The sequence below is a fragment of the Ipomoea triloba genome, chromosome 7 (genome assembly GCF_003576645.1).
Source record: "Ipomoea triloba cultivar NCNSP0323 chromosome 7, ASM357664v1".
In the NCBI taxonomy this organism is placed as follows: domain Eukaryota; kingdom Viridiplantae; phylum Streptophyta; class Magnoliopsida; order Solanales; family Convolvulaceae; genus Ipomoea; species Ipomoea triloba.
This window is the reverse complement of record NC_044922.1, coordinates 9,444,859-9,455,802: the sequence shown is the minus strand read 5'-3', so window position 1 is coordinate 9,455,802 and position 10,944 is coordinate 9,444,859. Positions and strand designations below refer to the sequence as shown.

Here is a 10,944-nt window from a genome sequence, read left to right as displayed (position 1 = left end):
ATTCGGTTAAAAAGTCTTGATTTCTTCCCTAGAACTTGATTGTAGGTAAAGATTTCTTAAATATGTTGTTATGGTGGTGTATTCTACCTAGGGTTTTTCGGTGAAACTTGGGGATAAAGGTTCAAGACTACTTTTACGGTGATATTACACACTTGTGAGGTAAGGAATTCCCTTAAGTTGGAATTAGTCACTTGAATTTGGATAATTGATTTTAGTTGAAATATGGTGTTTTTGGAGCTTTGGGAATATTTTCGTATACAAGTTCATAGCTTGGATATGCTTGTATATGTTGTATTTATGTCTATATAAGCTTATACTAGTGGAAATAGAGAAAGGAAATCAGGACAGATTTCTGTCAGTAACTTCCATGAATTTCTGGGAAAAATCGGTAAATTATTTTGGTCCAATTTTTTTTATACATGTAGTTCTATAAGTGTAGAAGCCGCATATAAACTTTCATAATTTTTGGAGTAGTATAAGTATGGTTTTCGGAATGTTTCCCAAAACTGGTCCAGAGAAGGAAAAATGCTGGACAGCACACTGCCAAGGGCAAAAATGGAATTTTCTGTGTAAATTCGTGAACCTAGGTAACCAAAACTTTTTATGAACATCAAGTACTATGAGTTAGGGTTCTACCATAAAAATTTCAAGTGAAAAAGAGTTCGGGAACTATTTTTACCGGCTCAATCTTTCGGACTGCGCNGGATAATTGATTTTAGTTGAAATATGGTGTTTTTGGAGCTTTGGGAATATTTTCGTATACAAGTTCATAGCTTGGATATGCTTGTATATGTTGTATTTATGTCTATATAAGCTTATACTTGTGGAAATAGAGAAAGGAAATCAGGACAGATTTCTGTCAGTAACTTCCGTGAATTTCTGGGAAAAATCGGTAAATTATTTTGGTCCAATTTTTTTTATACATGTAGTTCTATAAGTGTAGAAGCCGCATATAAACTTTCATAATTTTTGGAGTAGTATAAGTATGGTTTTCGGAATGTTTCCCAAAACTGGTCCAGAGAAGGAAAAATGCTGGACAGCACACTGCCAAGGGCAAAAATGGAATTTTCTGTGTAAATTCGTGAACCTAGGTAACCAAAACGTTTTATGAACATCAAGTACTATGAGTTAGGGTTCTACCATAAAATATTTCAAGTGAAAAAGAGTTCGGGAACTATTTTTACCGGCTCAATCTTTCGGACTGCGCAAAACTATAATTTCTGGACAGAAACTGTCAAAATCAATTTTGACAAAAATATTTTTTTTTGTAACAAAACTAGTGACGAAATTTTGGGATGTCACAACCATATTTGGATGAAATAAATTATTTTGAAAATACTATTTGATTCCAGGAAAGAAAAAGAAAAATGTTTTCAAACCCTTAGTTTCTGGAATAAGGTGGGGACCTTCGGGAAGGCTTAAACGCCACGGCCCGGGGTTGGAATAAGGTTGGACCTATGGGAGGGCTGGAGTGCCATGGCCCTAGGTTGGGATAAGGAGACCGACGGGAAGTCAGGGAAATGCCACTGCCCAAGGTTTGAGAAGGAGAATTGAGAAATGTTCAAAGTGCTTACTCAGGGGAAACTAAGTGGAAAATTTTTGAGTATGAAAATTATTGTTACTCTGAGCTGCGGTTCAGATTATTATAAATATTAGAGCTGCGGTTCTATTTGCAAATGATGAAATTCCTGGAAATGTGAAATTTTGCAAACTTGTCTGAAAAGGGCATGAAAATTAGTTTGAGTGGCAAGTTATGACTTCATTCTTATTTGAGAAAAGCTTTATATGATCTAACGTTTATACGCTATTATACTATCTATAAATCGTTTCGTTACAGGCAGATTTTCAAATCATGGTAAAACTTTATAAAGCTTTTAGATTATCTATGTTTTCAAACCTTTGTCTACTTTTAAGTGACAAATGGATTTCCTTACTTAGCCGTCGTGCTAACTACACTTCATTGTGTTCTTAATAGATGTCTAGGGTAGGCTCGTGTAGCCCACCTGACTCGGATCCTTCCGAGTTGGAGTTCCCTATCTACGATTATGATGATTATGTACAGTACTTAGTTGATGTCGACCCGTATGCTCCTAGATTCGCTCCTGACTCTCCAGCTCCGGCTTATGTTCCTGCTATTCCTTCCCCACTGTACAGTCCTCCTCCGACTTACCCAACTACACCCTCTCGTATGTACAGTCCTCCTCCGACTTACCCAACTACACCCTCTCGTATCCCGGTTCGCAGTAGCCAGCCAAATTTTCTGGATGGGGCCAGGTCTAGGTTTGGGTTTGTTGTCTTTTATCCCTGTCCGTGGAATCTCGCTCCTTCGGAACTTTGGGATGAGTGGTCCATGATGTACACTCCTAGTTACTTCCTGGATCATCTCACCTGGATTGCGGGCAACTGGCATCTTGTATGGGGGACGTACTCCGAACCGGAGTACCGCCCTTTAGAAGAGGATGACTGATTAGAAAGGTTATGGGAGGAACCCTTTTTTTTGTGTACAATTATCTTTTGTAGCCATGATGAACTTAGCTGGCTAGTAAGTTGTAATTAAACTCTTGTATATCTTCTGGTAGTTAGTGTAGCTACCCCTTTTGCTCACCTATATATATATGTATGAAGATATGTTGGGTAATAATGATGATGATGATGTGAAATAGTTTTCTTGTTAGCCTGTGCACCTAGAGTGAACTCTGTCTGGTCTTGGCTGGGTTTAGTCTAGGTGTGGCGGTAACTACTCCGGATGTACGGTATAGCCGGGCCGGGGTGTTACAAAAATAAATCCTCAAGTCATGTTTAACAATAACCGAACACTAGTCAAGAGTATATAAAATCTCCAAAGGCACACAAGCCAACAAACCAACGTCTAAACATCATAAAACTAAGTCTAAGCGTCCTCATAAGATCAGCTCTAACGCGCTCGCGCTCAGACTTAATCCATACCTGGAAAACACGCAAAGAACCATTAGCAAAAGACTGCTAAGTAACCACCATTCACACCCGCAAGGAAGTATAGATATACATAAGCTTGTAAATAGGTTTACACACCCATATAGAATATAAACACCAACAAACTGTTCAATAGTTCAAAACGGATACTCAACAACAATAAGCTGAACGAATCATAAACCAAGACAAATCCAAACAAAGCCAATAATCCACAACGAAAACACAAGACAACAACGAACCATAACCAATATACCAACTGAACAACAACCATAAGAAACAACCAACCATAACCGAGAGCAACGGGATATCGACCGATTATACACAAGGACTCACAAGCAAATAACCAAGAAAGAACCACAACTCCAACCTCAAAACCTTCGAACCAACCATCGTACCAAGTCAATCACATAGTCAGAAGTCAATAGTCAAGAGTCAGAACCCTGAAATCCGGTACACAGGGGTGATGAGCCCAATCACAGGGACCGAAGTCCAATCACAGGGACCGTAGTCCAATCACAGGGACCGAAAGTCCAATCACAGGGACCTAAGTCCAATCACAGGGGTAATCAACCCAATCACAGGGACCGAAGTCCAAAGTCAGAAGTCAATAGTCAATAGTAGCACAGTCAAACCATCTAACAACCTCCAAACGATACCAACAAACCACCACCACATACTCATACTCCAACCTCAACCCAAAACAACCAAACATAGTGTTCATCTCAACTATGAACACAAACCAACTCCCAGGTAATGAATTCAAGGAATTAATAGACCAAGAGTCCAAAAAGAGGAACCAAAGACAAGAATCAATGCTTCAAGATATGGTATAAAATACCCAATAAACGACATGAATAAATACTCCAAAGGCATGGTAAAATACCCAACAAAACAATCCAACAATAATCAGAACAAATGAGAAACAACAGACAACAACAACCAAAAATCGGTCTCTGGAATCTAACTTCCAGAGACTTTGCGGAACCCAGCAGCGGAGCACGGACCTCCGCCTGCCTCCTCCGCACGAAGGGGACGGATCCCTTCGGCGGACCACCCATCGCCGTCCATCCTCACCGCCTCGGCCTTGCGGATCACCTCGGCGGGTTACATTGTACCGCCTTGGTCCTCCGCAAGGTCATCTCACCCTCCCAGAATCCAGATCAACGCACAGACACGAATAATACCATTCCAGAGAGTAATAATCAGACCCAAATACACCAACATTGCATCAAATTAGAGGCCAAAAATATGGAAATCCAAACCATCAATGATCATAACAAATACTAGGCAAAAGATCAAGATGAAATCCAACAAATACAACCAAAAATAGGGCTAAACACCAAGAAATTTTCAGGATTTCCAACACCAAGAACATCATATAGAATAGGAGTGTAGAAATAGATTTTGATGGACATAGTGGTTACCTCAAAGAGCTTTCTCCAATCTAGCAAAGCCTCAAGCAAGCTCACAAAGCCCCACCACCTTCTTGATCATCTTTTACCCAAAGAACCCCAAAAGAACATACATAAGAATATGCAAAAAGACTAACAAAACCATAAAATGCAAGGTAGATTCTTAGCTAGATGCACTTACCCAATCCTAACCAAGCTTAAAAGAGCAATCTTGACTTGAAAACTTGTAGGGAAATGAAGATCAAATTTTGGACAATAATGAAGGGAAATGGCGTGGGAAATGAATGAGTAGGGAGGAGAGGGAGTGAAAACCTTTAGGGATTTTTAATCTTCAATATATATACTAGAATACATATAATGTATTAGGGTGAAAGACATTAATATGGAATGGGCTTAAGTTACATATATTATAATAGCTACAAGAATTAAATATATACAAGACTAGTAAGTTGGGCTAATGAATTCATCCCTTACAATTAAATATATGAATTAGAACAAAGAAGCCCATAAGATGTCTTAAGGACATTATATTAATATATAATCAAGAAATTGGGCCATGTAAGAATATTTTAATTACAAGGATTGTAAGGATCCAAATTGAATAAAATCCCTTACAAGAATAAATTCAATTAATTGGGCTCTTGATTAGAATAATTAAATTAGGCTCAAGGAATATATATATATATATGTATTAAATTGGTAGAACTAGCCCAATTAAAATAATTAAATTGCCCAAGGAATTAATTATCGGCCGAAAGGTTTGAACGAATTTACGGGGTGTTACACTCTACCCCCCTTAAAAGGAGCTTCGTCCCCGAAGCTCAAAGCTCACGGGAACTTGAAACGGAACGATTCAAAGAAACAAAGATTCAACGGAAGGTTAAAGAGAACGATTGCTCAACTAGTCCTAAACTCAAGAACATACTAACATGCAACTAAACTCATAACTTACCCAACCCAAACTAGCATGCAAGAACTTAAACTAACAACTCACCTAGACTACAGGGTCTCTACTACGGAGCTAACACTAACGAGAAAACTCACGACATTCTTTGTTAATGAAAAATTTTCGGATAAAAGCATTAATTGTACCTTCTCGAGCCATTTCTTTCTCTTTTGAACTTTTGATTTTGTCTCGTGGTAGCTCCTTTTCTTTTGGGCATTCTTCCGAAGTGGTTTTCTCCTTGTTTTCCTTCATTGAGATGGTGCACGAACCGCTCGCATTCTTCAATTCGAGAGTGGGACTACAAGAGGTAGTCTCGTTTCTTGTGTCTTCTACCTTACATTGGCATTTTCCACAAATAACATCCATCGGATCACACTTTTCATGTTTTTCTTCCTTGGCATCACTGGCATTGACTCTCTCTTTCGGATTGTTCTCAGTGTTACTCGGGAGTTGTCCGTAGTGTCTTTCAGACATTATCTTAAACATTTGAGAGATTTGATTCTCAATTGTCTTAAGTGTAGCCTTGGACTCTTGTCGAAGACTAGAAATTTCTTGTCTAATCTCTTGAGTAATCTCTTGTTTTAGATTTGCCCGATCATTTTTGAGTTCCATGATCGTCCTTGTAAGTCTTTCATCCACTTCACGGATGTCATACCTTCTCTGTTGAGTAAAGCCAAGTTGAGAGCTGTATTGTGGCCTGAACTGGGTTATTTGATTTCCATCTCCTTGGTTTTGATTGTACATCAGTCTGTTCTTATCATTCTGTCCATATGCAGGCTTGTTTCCATAGTTGTATTGTCCTCGCGCTTGATATCCATCATTGTTGCTATTGTTCCAACCCTCTCCCTATTTCCAATTGTTGTTTGATCTTTGGTTTTGTCCATAAGCATTGAAGTTGGAGTTCCTTTGGTAATCTACCGCCTCAACTTGCTCAGATGCAGACGGAGAAGTGCAAATATTGGTATCATGAGGTCCTCCACAGATATTACAGTAAAGTGCCAAAGCCATGCAAGGCTTGGGTTTTCCTTCCATTTTTTCTACCATAGCCTGTAGCTTTTTGATTTCGTGATTCATTGCTTCTATTTTTGCCTCACTCGCCACACGATTATCAACTTCATATATGCCTCCATGCTCTCCTCGCCGGTCATACCAACAAGAGGTATTCTTAGATATTCTCTTGATCAATTCTTTAGCTTCTTGCAAAGCTAGGGAGACAAAGGCACCGCTGGAGGATGAGTCAAGCAACATTTTTCCTTCATCTGTCAGCCCTCCGTAGAATGAGCTAATCATGTCCCGTGGGTGCATCAGATCTTGTGGGCATTGTCTTTTAAGAACCTTGAATCGTCGCCAAGCCTCTCCCAAACTCTCAAGCCTTCCTTACTTGAATTCTTGTATTAGCCTTCTAATCCTCATAGTTTTTGTAATGGGAAAGAACTCGTTCATGAATTCACGATACAACTGCTGCCACGTTCTGAAATGATTTTCGTCTTTCTAACCATCGTGCTGCCTCTCCTATAACTTAAAATGGGAATAATTTAAGTCAAACTATCTCCTCGCTAACGCCTTCTTGCCTGTACATCCCACATGCTCGTATGAATCTTGTGATGTGTCCGTTGGGATTTTCAGATGGTAATCCCGAATATTGATTGTTCTGAACCAGTGTGAGAATAGTTGGATGCACGTGAAAGTTGACGTTTTCCATTGGCGGTACATAGATCGAGTTGTGCATGTTAAAGTCGGGAGTCATGTAATCTGCAATTGATCTTTGTGGTTCTTGAGGATTTCTATAGTATTCTTCTTCACGAATGTTCTCTTGATTGTTTGCTCTGTTAGCTTGTGGTTCTTCCAGAATTGGTTCTTCATGGTTAATTGGTGCTTGTGGATTAATTGGAACTGGGGGTGGATTTGGTACAGTTGTTCCTCTTCCTTGTGGATTTCTTGTTGCGCTTGATGAAGCCATTTGTGATCCTTGGGTATTTTTCCTTCTAATTGCTCTATTAATTTCAGGAATGTAGGGTAGTAAGCCTTGATTTCCTTTTGCTCGCGTGTGCATTCACCTAGTAAGATTATCAATGAAACAGAAATTCCACAATTGACTAGAAGTAGTCAATTGGGTAAGTAGCAAAAACAAATAAAAAAAAATAAAACAAAATAAAGTGGAATGGATTAACAATGCTCAAATCTAGCATTCATACAATCAAAGTAAACAAAATCATATGACAACCTATTGCCCTCCCCGGCAACGGCGCCATTTTGAAGAAGTAGTATTGTGTAGGGGTTGATTCGTCAAAAGATATTTGTATGTTAAAACGGAAAGTCAGTGACTCCCCGAGTGTCGGTCTCAAAGGAGGGACGTGGAGGTGTGTCAAGTGTTCTGGAGTTTACTTGATTGGGTCATGCATAGGATTCGAATGTGGTGAAGTGGATTGTGAGTGAGAGGAGTTCATTGAGTTTGGTTTGAGTGCAAGAGAGTAGTAAAGTAAAAAGGGATTTGCAAATATGTAACAGGGGTAGGGATTGGATAGTGCTCATGGATGTTGCATTGTGGTGTGACTAAGGTAATGGATCGGGAATGCTAGGATGTTGGCTATTCAAGAGTGTGTTGTCTTAGTCATTTTCCACCTTTGTGTACTAAGGCTTCTTTGACTTAGGAGTGCCTTCAAGCATCCAAAGTTCTAAGAGGAATTTTATCAAACACTTAAACTACACACTATCCTACTATTCTGAAGTAGTCCATAGGAACTATGATTGTGTCAAGCTTCAAATCCTAAACTCTAATTAAAGACATGAAAGAGTCAAGAGCTCAATCTCTCATCTAGATTGGCCAAATCCAAACAAGATCTCATCAACACAACAATCAATAGACAAGAATAGATAATCCAACAACACAAACATATAAATCCAAGATATAGAGATAAGATCATCACACTAACAACATTCAATCACACAATCCAAATCCCTAGATTAAACTAGCCACTCATGATATGAAATTCAAGGCAAAAGCTAATTTAATCCAAGAACAAGATAACTAAATATAATAGAAATGAAATAGAGATCACCTAGAGTGAAGTAGACCTTCAATCCAAGCTTGTTGTCTTGCTACAATAGAGATTGATCTAATCTAGAAACTAAGAAAAATGGAGAAAGTTCTCCAAGGGAAAAACTAAGAAAGGGAAAACTAATTTTCTGGGAACCTCCTCTGAAAATCCATCAAAGGGGTTTAAATAGTCTCCGAAAAAGCAACCCTAGTCAAAATTCGCGCAATGCAGTCTCCACGCCTGCTCACACGCATGTGAGTGTGCGTGGGAAGCTACTGGATTTTTTCCACGCATGCTCACACGCGTGTGGCCATCCTGTTGGGTCCTCCGGGGCTCCGATCTTGCCTAGTTCGTTCTTTAAGCTCAACTTTTGTTCCTTTTTGCTCCCGGGGCTCCTGTTTCACCTCCTTTAGGCTAAAAGTAGCTTTTGTGTGTTGGTTAGTGATTTTCAAGCATTTATGAGCATAATTCACCATATAAGGATGCTATAGACGTGATAAAACACCCTAATATGTGCTTGATTTAAAGGTATCTTGGAGGCTTATCAACAGCTCCCTCATCCATCTTTTATAGAAACCATCAGGACCAAAGAACTTTTTCTTTCGTTTCAGCACACTTGACTTTTCAGGGGGTTCAGGATCAATAGGGGAAACATGCAAGTCCCCAAACTCACTCTTTTTACTTCCATCAGTGCACTCACCCAGCCATTTTATCAAATAACACTCATCAACATACGAGGGCTGGTGTTTTGCCATTTTGAATATGCTAAACTCTATCTTGTTCTCAGCCACCTCCATCACGAGTTTTCCTCTACTCACATCAATAAGTGCACCAGCAGTAGCTAGAAAAGGTTTACCAAGTATAATAGGAATCTTGGCATCCTCCTCTATGTCTAGCACAACGAAATCCCCCGGTATAAAATATTGATCAATCATGACCGGAACATCCTCAAGAATCCCTACTGGCCGCTTAGTGGACCGATCTGCCATCTGTAGAGTCATGGAAGTAGGCTTTGGTGTGCCTAGGCTGAGTCTCTTGCATAGAGAATATGGCATGAGGCTAACACTGGCACCCAAATCACACAGGGCACCCCCAACTACAAATCCACCAATGATGTAAGGAATGGCAAAACTACCTGGATCTTTCAGCTTAGGAGGTAGTTTATGTTGAAGAACTGCACAGGTCAAGGCTCCTTCGCTCAGATCCACCACCGCACTCTTTTCTGGCTTTTGCTTATTGCCTAAAATATTTTTCAGAAACTTCTTGTATGATGGAATCTGAGTTACTGCTTCAACAAAAGCCATGGAGATCTCCAGCTTATCTAACATCTTATGGAACTTGCTCTCTCTATCAGACTCCTTTGATCTCCACAACCTTTGTGGATAAGGTAACAGGTTGCAAGGTATAACTGAGTCATCTGCCTTCTTGTTCCTCTCAGACTTCTTGCTAGGGACACTCTCATCCTACTCAGGAGCTTTCCCCTTAACACTATCTCTTTGCACCACAGACTCCTCCTCACTCTCATCGGGAACATCCTCAACCTGAACGCCCTCATCCTTCTTATCAGCTTTCTCAGGCACTGGATCATTCGAAGGAAAAGAGGGATCCTTCAAAGCTAATCCGCTTCTAGTGGTGACTGCATTTACTTGGTGCCTTGGATTCTCTGTGCTTGCTGGCAGTCTACCATTCGAAAATGGGGATTGATTAGGCAACTGATTACTACCTCCTTGCTGTTGAGCCGTGAGGTTCTGTATCTGTGCTTGTGCAGCCTCTATGGTTGCCTGTAACTTATTTATCTGAGTTGGCTGAGTCAGCATATGGTTCATGAGAGTCTGCATATCAACCTCCTGAGATGGTCTAGAGGAACCTTAACCCTGAGTGTTCCCAAAATTCTGATTCCCTTGCTGGAACTGCCCTTGATTTGCATTCTGATTATTCTGTCCAAAATTCTGATTGTTTCTCCACTGAGCTTGGTTTCCACCCCTATTCCCTTGATTACTTTGAAATCTTTGTGGATTGTTCCTCACTTGATTTCCCTGATTGTTCCAAGAGTGAACAAACTGATTTCTCCCTTGTTGCTAATAGTTCCCATAACCTTGCCCTGGCCCTGTGGTCTAGAATAACCAATGAGATCAACTTGCTCCACATTAGGCTGAGGGACTTGGTTACCGGAGTCTAACAGATAACATGTCTAAGAGGCATGATTCCCATCACAAATTGCACAACAGGCTACAAGAGGTACCTGTGGCACAGAATAGGGGTTAGGAACATAAGGATTCTGAGGAATCAGTGGAGGCTGAGCAACTGCCTGGAGACTCTGAGTAGGGCCCTGTACTATCTGCTTTAGCATGTGCTGTATGGAATCCAACTGAGCCTGCATTGCCATCTTTTCTCCGACTTCAAACATCCCAGTTGTCTTCTCTCTCTTGGGTAAATCATCCTCCTCAGTGTACCAGTAAGTATTGTTAGAGGTGATCCTCTCAATCAACTGCTCTCCAGCTCCCAGTCCCATACCAATGAAAATACCCCCAAAGGATGAGGTATCTAGAATAATCTTTGACCGGTTAGTCAACCCCTCATAGAATGATGAAATAAA

General features: G+C 40.2%; 1 protein-coding gene across 1 annotated transcript; it reads right to left on the bottom strand.

Annotated features, from left to right (window-relative positions):
* Positions 1–2,935: 2,935 nt before the first annotated feature.
* LOC116024085 lies at positions 2,936–9,676 on the bottom strand. Its single transcript, XM_031264991.1, has 2 exons — positions 8,926–9,676; positions 2,936–2,946 (listed from the first exon to the last, which is right to left on the bottom strand). The coding sequence occupies exons 1-2, from the start codon at positions 9,674–9,676 to the stop codon at positions 2,936–2,938; spliced, it is 762 nt and encodes a 253-aa protein (XP_031120851.1).
* Positions 9,677–10,944: the final 1,268 nt, after the last annotated feature.

Excerpts from the sequence above, each read along its gene's own strand:
- LOC116024085 (XM_031264991.1), bottom strand. The coding sequence starts at position 9,676 with ATGTTAGATAAGCTGGAGATCTCCATGGCTTTTGTTGAAGCAGTAACT.